At 41.8% G+C, this 22,996-nt stretch overlaps 2 protein-coding genes across 8 annotated transcripts in view; both read right to left on the bottom strand.

The window, feature by feature from the left end:
* The window catches only part of ARFGAP3 (ADP ribosylation factor GTPase activating protein 3), a 37,005-nt gene extending 21,304 nt beyond the window's left edge, over positions 1-15,701 (bottom strand). The window contains exons 1-10 of one of the 4 annotated variants that reach the window (XM_048499431.1): positions 15,493-15,701; positions 13,252-13,370; positions 10,742-10,814; positions 8,219-8,350; positions 7,360-7,440; positions 6,653-6,728; positions 5,068-5,127; positions 4,215-4,259; positions 1,096-1,142; positions 210-352 (exon numbers count right to left, since the gene is read on the bottom strand). In XM_048499431.1, the coding sequence (XP_048355388.1) occupies positions 210-352; positions 1,096-1,142; positions 4,215-4,259; positions 5,068-5,127; positions 6,653-6,728; positions 7,360-7,440; positions 8,219-8,350; positions 10,742-10,814; positions 13,252-13,370; positions 15,493-15,561 (845 nt within the window). In that variant the 5' untranslated portion in view covers positions 15,562-15,701. The remainder of the gene's footprint in view (positions 1-209; positions 353-1,095; positions 1,143-4,214; positions 4,260-5,067; positions 5,128-6,652; positions 6,729-7,359; positions 7,441-8,218; positions 8,351-10,741; positions 10,815-13,251; positions 13,371-15,492) is intronic. The other 3 variants (XM_048499432.1, XM_048499434.1, XM_048499433.1) reach the window with 3 other exon arrangements.
* A 3,076-nt stretch (positions 15,702-18,777) lies between these two features.
* Positions 18,778-22,996, bottom strand: part of PACSIN2 (protein kinase C and casein kinase substrate in neurons 2) — a 52,183-nt gene continuing 47,964 nt past the window's right edge. For 2 of the 4 annotated variants that reach the window (XM_048499435.1, XM_048499436.1), the window contains 3 exons: positions 22,735-22,851; positions 22,013-22,212; positions 18,778-20,516 (listed from right to left, as the gene is read on the bottom strand). In XM_048499435.1, coding sequence (XP_048355392.1) covers positions 20,404-20,516; positions 22,013-22,212; positions 22,735-22,851 — 430 coding nt within the window. In that variant the 3' untranslated portion in view covers positions 18,778-20,403. The remainder of the gene's footprint in view (positions 20,517-22,012; positions 22,213-22,734; positions 22,852-22,996) is intronic. The other 2 variants (XM_048499437.1, XM_048499438.1) reach the window with 1 other exon arrangement.

Raw genomic sequence — 22,996 nt, 5'->3', positions numbered from 1 at the left:
CACTACACCATCTTCAAACACTACTTACATTGAGAGAAGCCTTTTTTACTACTCAATTTTCTTTTACCACAGTACAGTCAAGATTAAGAAACACTTCTGTATTTCTTTCTTTTTTTGCTCCAGAGATTCAAAGCATTTTTCTGTATATGATATGCAGAGTATTAAGTAGTTAGCAGAACTGCAAAGACAACTAAATTATCTATACTTACAGTGGCTCTTCTCTCTCACTTCTGCCGACGTGTGCATCTTCCTGCTCTTTCATTTTATCCACGGCTTGTGCTTGCTTTTCAAGCTCATTAAAACTCTTGCTGCTCATTTTCTGGGCCCTCAAACCACCTTTCTTGGCCCCAGACTTTAAGAAAAAAACATGGTTTTACTAGTATGTCAGCCAGTAATTTAAGCAGAAATTGGAAATCAACATGAAATAAAACACAGGTACACAAATACTGATATGCTTGAAATGCAGATATTCGGGCAGTTTAGATGAAATGGAAAAAGTTGTTGAAATGGTGGGAAAGGAAAGATGTGTGGAGGCCCAGTTCAGACATCACAGATAGGCAAGGGCTGGGTCACTGGGAATATGAGGCAGTCTGATCTGCTCCCCCTCTCCTCATGCCAAACCTTTCCTGTCTTTGATTTACTGAAACCAAATACATTCAAACTAGTTACCCTTTTAGGAAGAAAGGTTTCTGGAAGAAATCAGGTTATCCCTGTAGGAAGGAAGATTTCTGTGCTCATCCATTTAGCAGCTATTGCCACACAAAAGCAGGCTTCTGCATTTTGTACCTAGCTGCATTAATTGGGTATCTGAGAAAGAACTGGGAGAATTGGATCCATTTTCTTCTATGCTAAGCAGGTACTTAGCTGAATGTTTGCTTTTTTAAAAAGGCTCTGGCTGTTCCATGTGAGTTTCTCTTTGATCAAAGACTCAGGATTTGTTCTGGATTTTTATACCTCCTTATCAAGAAGCTTAAAACAATGTACAAAGGACTAACTTGAAACCCATTTTTGCTAAAACACATACACAATATGGCATGAAGTAACTATACACATACATGCAAAAACAAACACATCAGATCAAGTCTAAGCACCTACCCCCTTTTTCATTTGATTTGGTTTCTTCTTTATCATGGAGCCAATCTCTGTAAAGACGAATGCATATTCTATTATAGTACAGATCATACTGTGACAAATATTATAACAACTGCAGTATCGGCAAAACCGTAATTGAAATATTAAAATGTTCACCCTTCAATTTGCTTAAGTGAAGTACAACGATCTCATTAGGAATGTCAGGCACATGAAGTAGCATTTAGCTCAGCCGACAGTCCAAACAGAATTTCCACAACCTATCCAATTTACAATAAGTAGGAAAGCAATTGCGACACAATGCTGAAGAACGGTCCCCGCTGAGGAGGTAGCAGATTTGCTGGATTTTCCATATGTTAAATTAGAAAAAATCGTTAGGCCCAAACTTGGAAACAAAACTTGCATTCTAAGCCTGTATCATTTTAATCGGAAGTCTTCTCCAACACTTGTAAGGACAAATCATAGCAATGATTCAGGAATTTTTAAAAGCTACAAACCTTTTAAATGTTCTAATTCCCAAGAGATTTTACAGCATCAGTGTTTAACTGATTTATTCCAGCGTGCATATGCATTACCCTTATGGATATGAATCCCCATACTGAAAAGTGCTGGAGGGGAGCAGGGGCAGAAATTCTGCACAAAACACTGAAGGCTGGATGCTGAGATAGTTGCTCCTGCAGCAGCCAAGAACCTCTTAAGGTACATGGCTGTCTCATTGGGGAATCTCTTCTGGTACAGTCAGTCTGGTACAGTACATCTCAGTCTGGTACAGTTCTGCTAGCAGCCAGGTAAAGCCATCAACATGGCCCTTAACCAAGAACCAACTGCAGACCATTTACTTTGTAGGCAGAAGATTGAGTGCTTCAAAATGCCCTGAAACGTTATGTACTGTACGCTGACTTTCTAGCCATGTTCAATATGATGAATCAGCAACTTAGTGTCTACATTTATTAATTAGCTGCCTGACATTCTTTGGATTTCTTAAACAAAAAATTCTTCCCACATACACTGAATCCCAGATGCTGGTAACTATGACAACTGCTTTTTCTTGTTTGTGTGCTTTGAACCTTCTGATTGTGATGGCTTTGCTGGTTTTGCATTGGAACTTAGAGTCTCTAAGTTGCCAAGCTCTCTACATGCACTTTTGAAATTGAGATACTATTAATTAAAAGGACTGTTAGATTACAAGTGCACTACACTTGGAGGAGTGGGGAATCAAACTCAGCAGCTGCTCATTATAATGTATCTGCTACTGTGCACACAAAAACTTGGAGGCTGTTAAGACTGCTAATTTGAATAAGCATGTTGGGATTCTGACACTACTAATTAAAAACATTCCATGGTAATGCATGCACTTTAGTTCTGACACCTTGAACAGGAAGTGTCAGTAAAACCCCAAAAAATCTGATTATCATGTATGTTTCTTCTTCTCTTGCTGCTTGTTTTAAAAGATAATGGCTGTGAGATACTTGAAATCCAGATGCCCTTAAAATTGTATAACCAGATTATATGTATAATTTTTCAAGTACAAATAATCCAAGCCTGTGGGACATAGTGGTTAAATGTAGTGCCAAGTTAGGATTTTGGAGACCCAGCTTTGAATCCCCACTTTGCCATGGAAGCTTTCTTTGGGTCATTCATCCTCTCTCAGTCTTGCCTATCTCACATGGTTGTTGTGAGTATAAATTGGGGGAGAGGAAAATGAAGTAAGCTGTTTTGGATCCCCATTGGGAAGACAGTAAATAAAATCCTAACCAATAAAAGACTAAGCGACAGAATGTCCTGATGAACTCTTCACTGATCAGTGAGCAGGACTCACAGAGACATAAAAAATCTCTGAAGTATGGTCGGTAAAGTTGCACAATAACACCAAGGTTTTGGGTTCTAGTACATAATACCTGAAAAACTATCAGTTCAATCCAAAAGGGGAGGGGGAATGAATGGGTTTGTGGAGTCCATTTGGCAAATACACCAGTGGGGTAGACAAACTAGGAGGGGGGGGATGGACATTGGCAGCACCCATCCCAGAAGGGAGGCTGGTCCTCAGAGTTGCACTGGCGTCCAGCACAGCTGGGAGCGTTTTGTCAGCATTCCCAGGGGTGGTGCTGACACTAATCTGCTTCCAACGGCCTTTGGAGCCAGGAGTGCAGAACCAGAGCTCTCAGAGTTATGGTGCCCCCAGGTGACTGATTGGGCTGTCTCCTGTGATCTATCTATTTTGAAAAATAGCTAAATGGGAACATATTCATTTAATAAAGAATATAATTATCGCTGCTGGAATGACATTAGTACATCTGTGAAAAAGGCAGGTGAGCCCAGGGGAAGAGAGACTACAGTAAAAGGGTGTTACAGCTGATTGAACATTGACATCCTGTAAAGAGAGAATGCTAGACCCTCAAAACGTTTATCCAAAGATGGTTTCCCTTTATATAGATCTGGATATATTTTGCTTAAGTGAAGTACAATGATCTCATTATTTTATCAATAGAAATAAAGAAACAAGTCACAGAACATATTTAGGGCTTTTTCCCCTTCATTGTGTATGTATCTTTATTTTTCTTTCTTTATTGATCGATTTTATGGGACAGATATATTTTGTTCATGATTAAATGGGTTATATGACACTTAGGTCAACACTGTTAGTTTTAAGGACATGCATCTAGATTATTTTGAATGTTTATTATCAGTGGTGTCTTTTTATTACTATTAAATTTAAGAACTTAGTGCCCTACACTGCCAAATGTAGGTTGGCGCTATCAGCTCTGATCATTTGCTCGGGTGAGAAGACCAAATCCAATTTCGCCTACACCACCTTCAAACGGTAAGAACAGAAATCCATTTCTTGGCTGTATCTCAGCATATCAAGAAAAAGATCGACATGCTAATTTTGTTCTCAACCTTGAGCCTCAGCAAGAAAAGCAGGCTATAAATAAAAGGAAGGAAGGAGGTTGCCGTCATAAAGTTTGACAAAAACTACTTAAGAATTTTAATTCTGACAGTAAAAGATGCATTTGCGTAAGACAATAGTGCAAATTATGAGAATTGCTGTAATCCTCTATTCCACGGATGTACTAAATGTGGAAACCGAAGCAGCCAATCACGGTATCTAAAATGTCCACAATCACCTTTGATAGGTGTGATGCTTGAAGTATTTATGTTCTCCAAGTTGGCTAAAATAAGACATAAAAACAAGCATACATCACTAACTAAACCAGTAAACGTTTCACAAAAAACTGTATTTCTATTAGGTAACTGCACAATTGGGGGAAAATACAAGTGATACTGTCTGCAGAGGAATGTACAACTTCAGAGTGCAGGACAGGAATGCGGTATGTCACAAAATCCACAGCGACAGAAAACTGCTACCAATGTGTCAGGTATGCTGGTTTTCTGTGCAGAGTGCTTTGCTGTGGAAGAGCACTCAGAAACAAAATCCCTTTGTTTGCATTGCGAACTGGTAGAGCTCCAGGAGAATTGCACCAGACGAAAAAAGTCATCGTGAAATAAATGTCAGGAATGAAGTCCAACAATCACAGTTTGATGACTGTATGTAAGCAAGTTTGCACTGCTACTCGAAGACCATCCAAGAACTAGACCTCTACTATGTCTGGGGTTGGCACAGTCTCCCAATGCTCAAAAGACCATATAGTTTAACTGAGACCAGAAACCGTGGAAGGAACCAGGAAATCCTAAAAACATGCCCGATTACAAAGTCATCTATGCCTGGGAAAATCGACTTTGCTCACACGTAGCAATTTATAGCCATGACGGAACAATATCAATAGCATAAAGATCTACCCATTTTTATTTAAGTTATGCCTCCAGAAATGCTGGCTACTCTGTGGACTGAGATGCCAATTCAGGACTGAACTGAAAATCCAGCTAAACCAAAGCATAGTTTGCACTCTCTCTCTCTTCTAAGCCATTGTTTTGTCAAAGAAACAAGCAGAATTTCTATTTTTGCTGTAGACTGATTACCTAATGAAGCTTGCGGAGACATGCTAAGACAATCAACGCTTGGTCCATGTTCATGTTCTTCTGGAAATAAAAGAAAATTGAGAACAAATAATACTTTTTAGAATGATTATGGAGAACTTTTTGCTACAGAGAAAATTTTCTCAGCCTCCAAGCCCACGAAAAAGATTTAGAATAGCCTCCTGACATGAGGTCAGCTTATGTTGAATCAGACCAACTGCGGGTGATTCTGCACAGGACAAATATAACAGGTTCAGGACTTTTTAAAAAGTGTATTGGGGAGAAGTCCCCAGAACTCATACCTCCCATATGCTTCTGATCTGTTATATTTGCCTGGACCCGGGTTTAGCGACTAAATTAGCGACTTTTCCCCTTTAGTTGAAGTTTCAAATGCTTCCTACTTGCCTGTGCAAACCACGGCAAGCAAGAAGCGTTCTATGCCCGCCCCCTTCCGTTCACCATTATGATGGATTCCCCAGGTGGCAGCCGCCATGTTGTGCTGGCAGGTGGGAGGATTCTCGAGGTGGATTCTCAAGGAGGGGGATTCTTGGCTGTGCGGTTCGCATGGAAACACTGCGTTTCCTATGTGAACTGTGCTGCCTCCTGCCACCAGGATCCCAGCAATCCCGGCTGACCCTTGCACGTTCCGTGCAAACGGTGGCACAGGCAACACGAGTTCATGTAACCCATCTCAGCTGCCTGTGCAGAATCAGCCAAGGTCCGCACTGTCCACTCCGATTGGCACTGACTCTCTGGGGTATCCAGCTATCTGAACCAGGTAGCTGGCAGGCAGTGTAACTGAACCAGGGCAACTCAGAATACACTGGTGCAGCAAAGCAAGATCAGAGGTTTAGTCCAAAAACACTGAGCACCAACTGACAATATAGCCTTTGTTTCATGGAGACAGGTGTGCTCTGGTTGTGATGGGAACTGGCTTTCCTAGGCTGAACGCTTTGTCTTTTCCTAATTGCTTTAGGAAGGGCGAGGCTGGCTATTTGCTAGTTAATGGTGGCAGCAGTCTTGCCCAGGCAGGTTCTTGTCCTCTTGTCTCACTAAAGAGGCCCAGGATTGAAATGGAAGCCTTCTGCATGACTAGCAGCTGCTCTGTCACTAACCTAAGCTGCTCTGTCACTAACCCCACCTGACTCTAGACTACTGCTTAGTAGACATTTCAAACCAGCTTCCTCTCATACCCCACATTAAAAAATCAACTACAACATTAAGGAGCTGGAATTGAAAGAAATTCAAATTTTTATAACTGTATATGATTTAGTGTAATCGATCTCAAGTTTAACACTGTAATTTTTACAAGGTGCATTTCAAGTTTAAACACAGTACCAATAACTAGGATAGTTTGTATACATATACTATAAAGCAGTCCTCCTTTTGTGAGCAGGCTTGTTAAATCGTCAGCTGTGAAATGCAGATATCAACAGTTAGCCTCTCTTTTTATAATGTTAGGCAACAGCAGAAATTAAGGGCATGAAATAAATAGGACCTAAATACCTTAACTTTGGATGAACTGGGTGCCCTTGAAAAATCAATTGACCATTCTTCTGGCATTATAAAAAAGTTAGCAATAATATACCTTGTTTGATTTCTGAAGAACATTGATTTAGATTCATTGTCTCTGGTTGGGATGATATCCACTGAGTACTAATAGCCTACAAAAAAAGGAAAAATCATGTATATATTTGGACATTAAGAGATACTTGGTTAACACTGAAAACACTGAACTCTTCAAAGAAGATGCTAGATGTATCTCTAATATACATAGAAATTATTATCTAACACAGTGGTTCTCAACCTCGAACGACCCTTTCACAGGGCTCGCCTAAGACTCTCTGCATCAGTGTTCTCCATCTGTAAAATGGATAAATGTTAGGGTTGGCGGTCACCACAACATGAGGAACTGTATTAAAGGGTTGCGGCATTAGGAAGGTTGAGAACCACTGATCTAACACTTAGACTGCCTTGCGTAAAAATTTTCATACCACACATTTTGAGGAAAATCTTGATTTTCATTTCACTCATTCTAAGAAAAACAAAACATAACATACTCTTGGAGTAGGGAAAAAATAGGGAAGTCTTCAGATTTTTTTCATGCTATGCATTTAGAGTGTGAAAAGCCTCCCTTCAAGAACCATTCACTTATTCTAAAGAGAAAATATTTCATACGAGCTTTTTTCAGTTTTTGGAGAAACATCTTCAAGGGGAAAAAAAACCTTTCTAAATCCTGTTTTCCTAGGCCTTCACATCTCTATACATAATGAATACACTGCATTTATTCCATACCTCAGAAGCGGCATGTGAGGCAAAGAAGTCATCTTCTTTTTCTTGAGGTGATAGAGGAGCTCCACAGCTGTTTAGCCACAACTAAAACAACACAACATGTCAGTTCATGATGCTCCCCCATTACTGTATTACTGTTTTAGGTATAATCAAACTGGGATAGATAAATCAGATTTCCCCCTGCATTCCCTTCCCTATGCAACCCACTGTGCTCCTCAGAATGCTGCTGCTCCTTATGCTTAGGACATGAGACATGATAATTCACCATCGATATGAATGGAAACATGTTCCACCCCCAATACTCGTATCGACTTTCTTTGCCTACAAAGTACACATAAAGAAATCACGGGAAGGCCCAAAGTTGCTAAGTTCCTGGTGAATTAAACATGTTCTTAATACAACTATAAGCACCGACTGACTCAAAATTTAATGCTGGCCCTTAAAACATACTTCAGTTCACATATTTTAACGTAGACCATTGCCCCAACAAATTTGATGGGAGAAGAATTCAACTACCATATTTAACTTATCTTCTCAACACCAAGTTTCCTGACCAGGGACCCACGTATTTGTAGAGCCACATCTCTCCATGTAAGTACGTGTGGAGCATTCTCATTTAACCAATGAACAATTGCAAGGTCCAGTCACAAGAAGTCACTACTCTCTGGGACACTTTACCAGAAGACAGTGTCTCTACATTGCCTTTGTGAACTTTTTCATTTGGCTGAGTGAGTTTTAATATTATCAAATGCTGTTCAGTGTTCGATTGTGCTTTTACTGTTTTTTTAGTAAAGCTGTGCTTTTTTTACTTATTAGCAAACTTCTAGCCACACGAAAACACAATCAATGACTCATCACTTACATCTGTACCATGTTTCCGCGTTGCTTGCGTTGCAAGAGATTTAATCTTTTCCCTGTAAAGTTGAGCAGCCCGACTGCTGTACTTGGCATTGGCGTCGTTTGTTGTGCAGCCATGCTGATGGAAAAACGCAGACTACAAAAAAGGGAAGAAAATGTAATAGGTTTTTTTAAAAAAAATCTGGCTGTTTTCCACTCAAATGACAGTAAGTTAAAGCTATCCTCAAAGATGATTCTCTGCTTCCCCACCTGAACCAATTAAGTCCCTCTGCCAGTGTCATGCTGTGTCAGAAAGGTCTTCAGTAACTAACAGCCAAATCCAGAGATGCCGGTGGGTGGTGGTGGTGCGGAAGCACCCCACCCCCTCCAAAGTGCATCCCGTGGCACAGGAAGCTCAAAAAATAAAAGTTTCTTTTTTAAAAGTCCTATAGGCAAGAATAGAACTGCGCCACGAAAATCGTGACATAGCTCCGCCGACTAATCTGCCGGTGCACAGGGCTCAGCTGGGCAATAGAGGCTGATGAAGGTTGGCCATGTACCCCAGCCTGTCCCCAGTCATGCCAGTGCAGTGTTTTGCCCCAGCAGGCCTGGGCAATAGCTAGGGCTTCTGAATGAGATGCCATGCAGCTGCGCAGCATCCACCTGCCTGGATAAGTTGCCCCTCTGCTGGTGCATTTGCCCCTTGCGCCAGGGCGCACCAGTTCCAGAGAGGGATTGCCCCCTCCCCCCCGCCTCTGGATTGGGGTGCCCATGTTTGAGAATAGAACAGAAGAAATCTCCTGGTGTAGTTCAAGAGAGAATAAAAGGTTCATTGGACACTTGCTCTAAAAGTTCCTTTTACTCCTTTTAATTATCAACTTCCTGTGTTTGGTGGTTATCCTGCTCCTCAGTTCAGCAGTTTCCTCACCTGGGGACACTTTTATTCATTTCAAACTTGTAATAGATTGAAACCTAAAAGGAAGGTTTTAGTGCCAATGAAGGTGGCGCTAAAAATCATGAACAGGTAAGAATAGGAACATAGAGCCAAAAAAGGAAATACAGGCCAAAGCACCTCAAAATTGCAAAAGATAGACTAGCCTTTCAAAATTTCCCCTCTTAAGCCACAACGGACAAGATGCCCTCCCTAACTTTGAACAGAAAATAAACCCTTAGCATTTACATGGTCGCTATAGTGCGTAGATTTTCTTCCATTAGTTTATGACACTGTTGGCTTTTTGCCGTTATTGTCCTAGCCATTTCCATTTGTAAGTTATGCAATTTTATTTATTTATTTATATATCAGATTTAATATACCGCTCTGGGAGGTGTACAACCAATAGAACAATCACATTAAATCATGATCCATAAAACAACATTTTAAAATACCAGTTAAACGCAATTAACAACCAGCTCCAACCTACATCTTAAAATCAGAAGATGACATAAACAATGGACTCATTGGGCGGTTGGCATAATATGGACAAGCCCCCAAGGTGGAATATGGGGCGCACCTTCGGCCGACCTCCCCAAAAGCCCGGCCGAACAACTCCATCTTGCAGGCCCTGCGGAACTGTTCTAGGTCATGCAGGGTCCGGATGACAGGTGTTTTACCAGGTTGGGGCCAGGGCACTAAAGGCCCTGGCCCAGGTAGAGGCCAGCCGTATCATGAAGGGGCCTGGGACAACCAGCAAATTGGCCTCTGCCAAATGCAGAGGTCAAATAGGGACATATGGGGATAGACGGTCCCTAAGATATGAAGGCCCCAGGCTGCGGATTGCCTTAAAGGTTAAAACCAACACCTTGAAGATGATTCGGAATTCCAGCGGAAGCCAGTGCAGGACATTTCAAGAGGCATAAGAACAAACCAATTGCAGAGCATTGTCCTCCCTGATTGTAGCCATTATTGTATTTTGAAAAACCCTGACCTGCCTTTAACAGCCGTGAAGTTTAATGAGGCCAGTTGGTTAATTATCTAGAATCTGGTAGCTGTTATATTTACATTGAGATTACATTGCCGTGCCGTTCTAACTTATGTTTATATATATTACTCCAATGGGAGAATGAAAACAATTTTTCCAAAACATTTTCCAATTTTTCCAAAACATTTGGTTACTGTTTGTAAAATTATAAATTTATTTTGGTTACTTAAAAGTAAATTGCTACTCCAGTGGGAGAACTAATTTTTTGAAGTCTTCGTTGTAGCCTGTTGGTACAAGTTTTCTTCATTTTCACAGCGCAGGAAGCGCAGCATGGGCGAGATATGATCTCACGATGAACTGCCCATATTACACAAATTAGGCCAATGTTAAATTTTTGTTGGACACAATTTATTCATCAGTTTTTTGTTATTTTGCCAAATTTATACTAGGTCTATTAGTCATGGGAGACAAGGACATGTAAGCCCTGTTCCCAGCCAATGAAGAGTGAAGATTTCTGAGATTTCTGTGGGTGCTAGTCATCCTTTTTTGACACATACATTTCTTACTCTGATAGTTTTTTCTTAAAAGAAATCTCATATTCTCAGAAAAAGGGACACTGCAAAACTTACAGCACTAGCATTTCCTCCAACTTGCATACACCTTAGCTGAAACCAAGACCAGTTAGAATCCAATTCTGTAGACCTGCAACAACAAAATAGGGAGGTTTTAAAGAGTGATTCTGCAAAACTCTACTTGAAACGCTGTCTTCAATGTGCACACAGATGTATATGTTCAGAATTAGAAAACATCAGATCTTTTAAATTAAAATTCCAAGGCTTTGAGAAAATGTATCCTTTAACTTGCAACCTCTAATATTCTATTTACAGACCAGGGTTAATCAGAGGGTCTCCTCAGGCATCAGGTTTCTTGGAAGCAATTTAAACTGTGCAGCCATTAGGCTGAGATCTGAATTTCAAAATCAGTAACCAAGAAAGCCATCCAAATAGCCTCTCTGCAACAGCCCCTGTTTTCCTCCTCCCTCTGCTTTGACAGGTCTTGGGCACTGCAGACTGAGACACATTTAGCACAGCGCCATGTTGTAACAGGGCACCCCTATGAAGGCTAAGTGCAGAGATCTTTTTGCCCTTGGACAACTAGCTCTGAAGATGGAGTTTAACGTGAACAAAGCACACAAATAACTTGCATAGCATCTTTCCATGCACTACACACATGGCCAGAACTTCTAGGAAAAACAGAGATTCCACCCTAAACTAGAAGAAGAGAAGAAAAAGTTTGGAGTTATATCCCACTTTTCTCAACCATAAGGAGTCTCAAAGCGGCTTACAAACTCCTTTTCCCTTCCTCTCTCCGCAACAGATACCTTGTGAGGTAGGTGGGGCTGAGAGAGTTCTGAGAGAACTGTGACTAGCCCAAGGTCACCCAGCAGACTTTGTGTGTAGGAGTGGGGAAACAAATCCAGTTCATCAAATAAGGGTCCACCACTCATGTGGAGGAGAGGGAAATCAAACCCAGCCTACCTGCTTTTAATCACTACACCATGCTGGCAACACCTGCAGTGTGGCACACACATGTTCACTTCTAACCAGGGAGCAGGAAAGTAGAAAAAGAGCTTGGGAGTCTCCAACAAATCTACCGGCAAAGGCAGCAGGCAGAACTATAAAACCTGCAATTCCACAGCCTTTGATCTGTGTTGTACAGGTCATTTGTTTTAATTGCTGGTTTAATATGAATGTACTGTTTTTTGAAATTGCTGTTTAATCTCTCATACTTGCTTACTGCCTTGAAGGCCCTAACCGGGCAGAAAGGCAGCTTACAAATATTTTACATATAAATAAATAGCAGCAGAAGGCAGAAAATGGGGGGGGGGGGGAGTTCAGTTTAACTCTTTATTTACTGGTCCAAAAAGCAGTACAAGAGCATCAGAAGAACCCTGCTGGATCAGACCAGCATTCCATCCCACACAGTGGCCAACCAATTCTTCTGGATATCCAACATCAAGTTATAGAGGCTGAGCCTTTCCCCTGATGTCGCCTCCTGGCAAAGATATTCATATGTCTCTTTAGGCACCATGGCTATACTCTGTCCCATCAAAAGATTAAAATGTGGTTCTGTGTTGTTTGAAGGAAGTGAAAGTAGTGTGCCTCCACTGTAGAAAAAAGTTCCGATATTACAATGGCTGCCACAGAAAAAAAACGCCTGTATCTGTGGAATCCCTTGGGCTATCACAGCGGTTTTAACTGCATTCTGCTTGAACCCAAAGGAGAAACACACGTTGTACATGTTTCAACACCAACCAGACACCGTACCCAGATGGCAAATATGCCCAAGAAGGAAAAGTCGCTTTATGACTATTATTATTATTTATATGTTTTAATGGATGTTTAAATGTTTTATTATTAAGCGTATATATAAATGCTGTATGCTGCCCAAGGCCTGGAAGGGGAGTGGCAACCTATTAAATCTAAATAAATAAAATAAACATTAATAGTGTGTAAAAGGCTGCGTCATACTAGCTCCTGTAAACAGAACAAGCCTCTTTCGACAGTTATTAGACTATCTGAAGTTACAAAACAGAATAATACTGTTCAAATATTTTCTCAGACTATATAGAATGGTTGCACAATTTATAATTATATCCTCCACAGAACAATATATAAACCTAATATTTTTATTTATTTATTTATTTTATTGTTTAAACTTTTATACCGCCCCATTCCCTAGGGGCTCTGGGCGGTGTACAACAACTTAAAACATAATAAATAAATTATTAAAATCTTTAAACAGCGGTAACATAATACTGATAGTAATAATAATAGGGAGGCGTCCGACCAACCCCATTTTTCATTAAAATTCTCCCAAGAGGAAAGCGGGGGGGGGGGGGTGGCGAGCCACATTAGATGGTAGCCTAGATGACAAGCCGGCTGGGGCAGTTCATTTAATTAATAAAGGCAGTCAAAACTGATATGGAAACTAAATTCAACTCCCCCTTCTCAGTTTTCCATCTCCAAGGCAAGTATGAATAACTGTTTCAGTTTAGGAGTCTTGAATCATAAAAGGATTTTAATAAAATATGATTGAATTAACCCTCCCCCACAAACCCAGTAAGTAGATGTCTTACCTAATAAAACTCAGGTGGACACCAAGAGATCTATGGGTCCCTGAGCAATCAATGCACAGGAAAACACCATATGTTATGCTTGCCCAGCTTGGGTTTTTTACTCCACAGTCAAAGCAGGCCTAGGAAAAAACAATTACAATTAGGTACAATGACACTGAGACTTATTCAGTAGGCTAATTCCTACACAGGAACATCTGGCACAAGAATTTCTCCACTTGAAGTTAACAATTTAGCATGTATCTATCCATGCATTTCCCCAGATGGAATGGTATTTCCATTTGTGGAAGGAGAAGGAGTGATATCCACTGATTATCCATTTAGTTGCAGATCTCCTCTTTGTCCCTATGATGTTCAAGTTTTGTCCTGAAACAACATTTCAGTGGGCTGCATTAATGGGTGAGGGAAGAATTTCCATTCTCCAAAGTCTGCAGACCCAGAAATATTTTGCTGTTAATAGGGCCAGTAAAGATACAAAAAAACTGCTGGCAGCTAAAATGTACTGCCCTTTTTCTCACATTTTTTAAAAAGGGAGTTTTTCATTTTCTTCCATAACATTTATCAAATTTATGATGTCACCAATGTGAACATAAAGCGACACCAATAAATCAATTATTAATGCATCTTGTCCACAATGCAATGTATCTTTGAACTCTGAACAGAGTTCTGTTATTGCTATGTGCAAATTTCACCTCTCTTTGAAGTCAGCTGATATTTTTTTCCAGCATGAATTTAAACTGCATAACGAACACCAGCAGGTTGAGGAGTTAGTACTCTATGATTTAGCAGTTTTTAAAGGGAGAAGTCATGAACAACTGTTAATAATTGCACATTTTGTTTTTCAATGTGAGTTCAATTTCTGATATAAAGCATTAATGTGGTCCAAGAATGAAAATACACTATTGTTAAAAATGCCATCTCTTTAATTGAAACATATAAAAAGACAACAGCCCCACCCAACGCAAAAGTCAGGGCAGGTTGTTTTGTCCCAAGCTCTTTTTTTCAAAGAATTTTTTTATTTCAAAAGAGCATTGAATATAAAAACACCAACAGCTGTGAACAGATCAGGGGCTGGAAAGGCCCAGCATGGCATACTAGCGCTACAATCCTAATAAGAACATTTTCATGCAAGTAAGTTCCATTGACAAAAATAGGACCTACTACTGAGAAGACCTGCTTAGGATTCCTCCCTAAATCACCCATTCACCAGCATTCCAAACAGGAGAGGGCAAAGGCCACAGCCAGTCAGCGCACTTGGTCTTTCCTGCATTGGTCTCAGTGCCGGTTTTAGGGGAAGAGAGGCCCCAGGCCGGGGATCTCCAACCTATAGTTCTCACAAGTGGAATAGCCTAGGGCAGGGGTCTCTAATCCAGAGGTTCTCAACCTGTGGGTTGGGACCCCTTTGGGGGTCCAACGACCCTTTCACAGGGGTCGCCTAAGACTCTCTGCATCAGTGTTCTCCATCTGTAAAATGGATAAATGTTAGGGTTGGGGGTCACCACAACATGAGGAACTGTATTAAAGGGTCGCAGCATTAGGAAGATTGAGAACCACTGCTCTAACCTCTGGATGTTCATGGATTATGATTCCCATCAGGCCCTACCACCATGGCCAATTGGCAGAGCTGATGGGAATTGTAGTGCATGGTGGAAGGGGCTAATGAGAATCATAATCCATGAATATCTGGAGGTTGGAGACCCCTGCCCTATTCCATTGGTGAGGCCCCTCCCAACCCCCACCCTCAAAACTAGATGAAGATGGAAGAATGTTTTATACAAAAATGTGTAAAGCCGAGGATAATAATGGGTGTTTAAAATCCCACCAATTCTCCTCTAAAGGACATAAGATGTTACTATTAAATACTGTGGTGATTAATAAAAATGTATGAGTGAAGAGCATGCACTTGACAGCCCTACGACAGTGTCAAAAATATTATACACCTGGGCTGGAGGCCCCCTAGATTTTGAGGCCTTGGCCTTTCCCCAGTCTCAGCTCTGCCCAGCTGGCAGCCGAGGGAAAATGCCGAGAGGAAACGGCAAAGCTTAGGACCGCGCAGGGCTTCGGTAAACAGGGGGTCACCCACGAAGCCCCGCCCCCTTGAGGAAGCCGACCCGTCGCTACTCGAGTGGCCAGCGGGAGGCTGAAAGGCGGGATTTGGAAGCCCGGCCTCCCTCACTAGTCCCGCCCCCGAGCTGCGCGACGTGTCCCTGGCGAGGATCGGTCCCCCGCCCTCCCCCCAATCACCTTGTTGGTCGGCACGGCACGAAGCCGCTTGAAAATGGCGCCGATGTCCTGCTTGCTAGGCTCGCACATCCTCTTTCTCCTCTCCCTCCTCCGTCGTCTGCTAGCCGCTCAGCTAGCGCCGCGCCTGTGATCCTGTCGGCTGACGGGAAGCCCAACTCCACACTGATGACACAGGGGCGGGGCCCCGCAGGTGGGCGGACATGGTGGCACGCATGCGCACGAGCGGTTTGGCGGCGGGGGCACGCCCGCGCGTGGTCTTTTGCGTTGCCCAGGCGACGCGACTCGTGTCTGGGCGGGGCGGGGCTCATCGGCAAACCGGCTGCCGTTCTCCTGGGCACGCCCAGACGGACGTCACGTAGGAAGTGACACGTGTGCGGAAGCGCTGGGCCACGTCCGCGCCTTCGATTCGTGAATCTGTACCCGGTTGTTGTGGCTGCTTCTCTGCCGAGCAAAAGGAGCGTCGCCTATGGGCGTGTCGTGTGCCGATTGAGGGGTTTGACTTGAACCCAGAACCCTGGTTTGGTTTGAGCAGCCAGGCGGGTTTAGAGAGCGCTTTTTCCTCAAGGGCTGGGTTTAGAACATTGTTAACTGCTCGCCAGGCTTCTTGGGGACCCTTGATGGAGAAATGGCCGGGAGACTTTACCCCATTGTTCTGATTGATTAGCGCCTATGAGGATTGGTCCGGACTTGGTAAACTCCTTGGATTAATCTAGGGCACTGGATCTGCCTTAGAAACCTATCCTGAGGAATCTAACACTTGTTCTATGGGCTTTGTCTTCCAGACCCCTTTCAAAGTATAAGTGGGTAAGAGAGCAGCAGGGTTAAACCTAGCCATGTAAACCTACCCTTGAACTGAAGCCTAGGGGTGCCTTGGTTTGGAGATGGATAAAACGAATGAACCGATTGTCCACTGAGAATCAAGGGTAATGTTGGCATGGCAGTTAAATATAATGGGAGTCAGGAATGCCAGTTGACTTCGTGGGCCCATAGAAATACAGAGTTGCATTGCGAATGTAGAACAGTTTGAATGACGATCTCTGATCCAAGATAGACTGTACTGGAGCTGGAATGACTACCCCCAAAGTGGAAGGACAGCCCCTAGGAGTGGCATAGTGTTCTGGCAGCCCTCAGAGTAGAATGATAGTCCCTCGAAATAGCAGAGATTTGTTGGGTCTAGAATGACACCCCAGCTCTGCCAGGTGGAATGACTATGCATGGAATGACAGCCCCCACCCAGAATGACTTGACAGTATATAAGCATTTTGGGCCTCGAATGATGGTCCCGAGAGGAATAACAGTCCCTTAGGGGACTGGAATGGAATTCTGGCACTGGAATGATGCTCGCCCCCCATTGAGCAGTGACAGTTCTGAGTGGGATAGCAATCCCTGGCAATAATGTTCTGGGACTGAATTGAAGCCCCACTGTCCACCCCCACAACGGACCCTAGTAATAGAATCAGTTTTCTAGATTGGAAGTAGTATAAGTGTTCTGGATGTGGAATGCCAAGAACTACCATTTAGCTGGTGGGGCGGGGCTGTCATTCCAGCTTCATTAGGTACCCTTGAGTTCTAGTATGTTGGGAGAGGGAGAAAAGTTCTAGTTGTTAACTCTCTCCAACCTCTGCATAATTTCATAAACCTCTGTCATAGCCCCCCTTAGTCATCTATTTTCAGCCTTTCGTCATAAGGAAGGTGCTCCAGCCGCCTGATCATCTTGTTGCCCTCTTTAGGATTATTGTCTAGCTCTGCAATGTCATTTTTGAGATATGGTGACCGGAACTGTGCACAGTACTCTGTGAGGCTGCACCATAGATCTATACAGGGTAGTTATAATATCAGCTGATTTATTTTCCATCTCTCTCCTAATAATCTGTAACATAAAATTTGCCTTCTTCACTTGCTTCAGCAGACTGTGTTATTGTCATTGAGTTACCTATTACAACCGCAAGATCTTTCCCACTCAGTCTCAGCAAGTTCAAGCCTCATTAGTCTGTTCTTGAAGTAGTGATTTTGAATGACTGTACTGTACATTTTGAAAGACTGTACTTTACGGTATGTGTATTTTACAATTTATACCACTGAGGTAGGCCTGTTGGCTGAAACATGTTTGGTTTTAGGGTCTTTTTAAATTACTTACAGTATATTAAAGCTTTGTCTAATTTTTGAATGTAACTCATTATTCTGCCCATCATTTAGGGTTTTTTGTCAGCTTTTTGATTACCCATTGTTTCTGAGTTGAAGATTTTATTTCCACTCTGTTTGTGTTAAGATGACTGTGAGAATACACATGCCCCTATTGTTCTCATTCTAGACTGCCTGCTTTCTTGTGCTATTGTCAGAGACAGAAGAAGACACTGTCCTTGAAAGAAGTGGCAAACATGAAAGCAATCTAAAATTCTGCATGTACAACTGGCTTTTTTACACAATCAAGATTCCAGGCTAAGTTTGTCAAACATTTGTGTTAGTCATAATGCCTATTATGGAGCAGGGGATTGGGCTAGATGGCCTACATGGCTCCTTCCAAGTCTGTGATTCTACTTGTGCATCAAACCAGCAGAGGACTGTACTGGAGATACTCAAACGACCTTGTTGTTGATGCTTCTCAAGATAATTCAGTATGGGGAAATCCACTAAAGGCTTAGCAGTCATGAGACAGCCATTTCCCCATGCCCAATGCAGTTTTGCAATTCTTGAAAATATAAACATTGTTAATAAGTGGAAGGATGTATATGCATGTCTGAAGCCAGATATTCCACCTGAAGTGTCTAGGGAACAGCAGCCACATCAGCATTTGATTTTCATATGCTTTCATCCCACCAGGTTCAAAAAACAAAGCTACTCTGTAGGACAAGAATCTGCTTAGTTCAGAGGAAATTTCTCCCTTCCCTGTCCAGTCTCAACCATCGGGTACAATGAAGCTATACAGAGAAATCAAGCCATCTTCCTACCCAACAAAGAAGCCACCAGAGCAAGTTACAGAAAAATTCAATTAGCATAGCTATCTCAAGATTGCTTTCTGCTGCTTCAAGATGTTCACTCCTGAATGCATAAACAAATACATTAGGCCTTGTATAATGAGAAAGTGCTACAAAGCATTATTTGACCTATTTTAAGACCGCATTCAATTCCTCTTGTAAAGGTATATAAATAGCCAAGGCCACCCGTGGTTTGCACTGCTGGGACAAACAGCTGTTGTACATCTAATTGAAACACTCCAGTTACTCATCTCAGGAACACAACACTTACAACAAGGCACTGTAAAAATATTTTTGCTGACCAAATATGTTCAGTATTTTAAAGATTTTATTATTTCTAAAATATTGTACTGCACAGAAAAATATTCCACACTCTTATTCCTGACCAGTTCTGGTGAATCGCCTTTTGCTAAATTAACAACTCTGTCAGAATATTGTAACAGAAAGATCTAGTTCTTAGCTGGATATATAATTTTACTTTAGAGAGTAATAAATATATCAGTCTACACAAGCAAATGGAATAACCAGGGAGCATTTACAGCATTAACATGTTACTTCAATTACAGTGTAGTTTCCTAACATAGCATTTCTACTTACCTGATATTTAGCTTTTCTATAAAGCAATTTGTTTTACAGGTTCGCAATTCAGCTATTCCAAGATATACAATTTGATACTTCTGTAGCTGGTTTGCCATTGCGAACAAGTAGTAGGAAGATTTTACAGTGTTCTGCTACAATAATCCACAGCAGAGACTAGGTTTCCATTATGCCCAAAGAGATCCCCTCCTAATGCTGTTCCTTTTGTGCACTGAAATGAGCCACTGGTCTATCTTACAGCCAGCGGAGTATGCACTAACAGAGCAACTTTCAATAAGCCTACAACTGAAACTGCTCTGTTTACTCTAAGGAGGCAATGCATAGTCCATTGAGGTCTATAGCAAACTCCCATTAGTGAAAATTCACACTAGCAGATCAAACTAACCCACAATCAATAAAAGCCTAGTTAGTTATGACATGCTCTTTACATTTCTATCAAATCATATATACATATACACAACTGAAAGAACATCTTAATAAAAGCATTTATCTATTTTACAGTTTCTTGCTTGAAAAAATAATCATATATATTTAACTTTCCAAATCACACAATAATTAACAACTGGCAAAGAAAAATTTCTCAGCAAAAATTTGGTGGAAACTGGCTTAACTTTTTTTCAAAGAAATGTCCCCCAAAGTCATCATTCAGAAAATTAATATGTCAGCTATTAAAACACATTGGAAGCATCAACAAGAAACACTCAAATTGCAGTATTTAGAGACAATTCTGCTACGATACTCTGTAACAGACACTGAACACCGACAACATTCTCTGGTCCAGATAGCATGGGAAGACACAGTGTAGACGCATGGAAGGAGTATTTTGCAAAACATCTGAGTCATAATTGAAGTAGTAATAATTCAGTAAATAAGCATGAAAAGGTGGCACATGGCCTTTACATTTTAAAAATTACATCTTTCAGATTTCCCTATGAACAGATACAAAATGAACTGTAATTTTAAAAAAATCAAGTTGCAAATAACTGAAGTTCATTTAAAATAAGTGATTAAACCATAGTCAAATAAGGCCACAACAAAGAATGCTGGAAGGCATTAACTCATGATGGAGGAAATTGGCAACAAGGGCTAAGAGATCATTTCCTTGCCGGTTTTTTTTTTCACTCTGTCCTGGTTGTTTGTGCTGTGTATAAGTGGCACAACATTTCCCCCAGTCCATTTTGCTTGACTTTGTTAGATGATTTCTCTGCAGACAAGAACTCAGTTCATCATTCAATTGGCATTACAAAAAAAATATACATACATATTGTGTCCCCCCTCATTTTGAGCCACACATATTGTGCAGATTAACAATTTCTGCAGTACTTATAAAGGTAAGTCGTCACTGTATTGGTTCCACGTAGTTTGCTGGATATAGACCAACTCGTCCACTATCCAGACGTCCCTTGCACCAGCCCTGTTCATCTTCATCTTCTATTTTAGTTAGCTCTTCCCCTGGGGGACAAAGAAATTTGAGAAAATAATAAAAGTCGCTAGAAGCATATAGTGTTGGATTAATACTATATCTTGCCATAGCAGCTCTACTATTCCCTAATACACCAATCGGCACCAGAAGGTAAGAACTCAGCGATGAACTGATCCCTCAGAATACTGGTGGGGAAAACCAAGCATCCATTAAGCAGCAAAGTGGCTGGATTAAAAAATCGATATAGGTAAAAACAGGGCTGCACTTATTTGTAACTGTTGCTCATTGACTAATTACTGCACACACAGAGGTTATCACGGAGAGGTTTCTGAGGCACAAAAAAACCCCTTGGGGGGGCTCTAGCCCGCCCCCATGTTGTTTCCCACCTTTTCCAGTATGATAAATACGGGGCAGAACACCTCTCGGTTCCTTTCTGCCACCACCAGTGTGAGATAAAGTAATTAGCAGGAGAGAGGGACATGTGAAAGCTCAGGTTGACTACTCAATGAACAAAATAAACAGGTAAATGCAACCCTGTTTTCATGTTTGTGGTACCTGCGCAGTACCAGATGGAAGAATAGTGAGCTGGCCTGCCAGTCTTAGGAAGGCAGTTGAAGAGACTGTAGAACTGCCATGTCTCTTGTGGCATCTATGTCATCTATGGTGAAGGTGCATGGTGATGACTCCACAGCCTCAGAGATGGAGGCAGTGGAGAGACCACGATAAAAAGCAGCTCAGTCCTCAATCAGATTGTGTTCGAACAGAGTGATTGTGAAGCTGCAATGCACAGTCAACTCAGGTTAATTTGTAACACAATTTGATTGAGGTGATTAACTATCTAGAAGTGGATTGTGCTGACAGGTTCTTACTGAAATTAGGACCTAAGAAGGATATGAAAAGATATTTTTGATTCTGTGGATGCAACTATAGCACCAGTAGCATAATTTTGGTTTAAGTGAAATTTGGACGTTATCTTAGGAGGAATTGGAACAAGGTTCATAGACGTAATCTGGCATCCATAGTAAATTGAAATATCAGGCCCCTTCCACACGGGCCAATAAACATGGGTGTAGGACACTAAAAAACCCATTTGGGGGGCTTCACACAGATCCCACCCCCAAAACGATTCTGCCTTGTGTTATTTCCCCCAAACCGTTTTTTTTTTTTAAATCGCTAAACAAGCAAGTCTTTTCAAAAATCCCAGGTTGCAGCCGCTTGCGAGCGAATGGCCAGGCAGGAGGCCCTTTATTCACCTCCATTTTCCTTTTTAAAAAATGCTGTGGCTTGCATTTGTGCAGCTGCATAGCAAGTGCAGATAGTTGTATTGTGGGACATCGGCATGGCTGTGGGGGTTCATCTGTGCACGCCAGAGTAGCTACGCATGTGTGGGAAGTAATTAAAAAAACAGACATGTCTCCATGCAAAAGCACAATAGAAACCCCCATTGTTTCCCACCGAGTGGTCAGATTCCTCACACATTTCTTTCACGGCAGAGAAAAGACAGTTGACGATGATAGATGCTTACCAATCTTAAAGCTGAGCTCATCATGCTCTTGACCTTCATAATCATACAGGGCTCGAACTCGCACCTCCAAGGTAGGTGAGGCCTCTTCCTCATCAAAAGGATTTGTTTCTGCTTGTGCATCCGTGGAGGAAAACGGATTGCTGGTTTCTTCATCAGACCACTCGGTGGGGTAACTTTGGTTTCTCTCAGAGCTGCTAACACTAAACACACAAAGAAAAATCATTTAGACTGTCTCAATTACTCACCTGAGTAACCAAGCCAACACCACACCACCAGGGCCACCTATGTGCTAAGAAATGCCATGCTTCGGCATTTCCGACATCCAGAGTAATAACTCATTTCAGGTGTAAATGCATTTAGAGAGTGTGCACGTGATATTAGAAACCAATGCAACATGAAATACCACAATAAGACGATGTTCATATGGGGGAAACGTTAGGCAGAGAGAGAGAGCCTCAGCAGAGGACATATCCAGTGAAAACAGACAGCATCTAAGCTCCTGCGGTAGTTGACCCAGCACACTGCTATAGTTAGCTGTCGTGGAACCAGTGAAAGAAGAAAACAACAACCAGAAAACAGTAGATGCAGCAGTGTTGTATTAGTCTCCACAATGGCTTCATGCACTGTGCAACATAACGCCTTGGTAGAAAACCCAGAGGTGGAAATCCTGGACAGAAGAAGTATAAGCATGAAAAGCAGTTTGAGAACAGTCTTTCACCAACTTTTTGATTTTATTGTCCTCCTTTTCACTGATAGTACTTCCAGTATCCTCTTCGTCTTCAAAGGGATTGTAACTTGACTGTACTGACTGCACTGTGTTACACGGGACACTAAGGTTGCTATTTGGGAGAGAAAAAGCATTAAGGTGACCCTATCATTTCATGGTGCCACTACATACATACAGCACAGTATGTCCCCTCTGTTAATGACCCCCTAGTTGCAATGCTGGGCTCCGGTGAAAGGACCCATGCAGATGGGAAAGAT

This window comes from Sphaerodactylus townsendi, linkage group LG06, assembly GCF_021028975.2.
Source record: "Sphaerodactylus townsendi isolate TG3544 linkage group LG06, MPM_Stown_v2.3, whole genome shotgun sequence".
Lineage (NCBI taxonomy): Eukaryota > Metazoa > Chordata > Lepidosauria > Squamata > Sphaerodactylidae > Sphaerodactylus > Sphaerodactylus townsendi.
The sequence above is the reverse complement of the archived record's forward strand: the minus strand, read 5'-3'. Positions and strand labels throughout refer to the sequence as shown.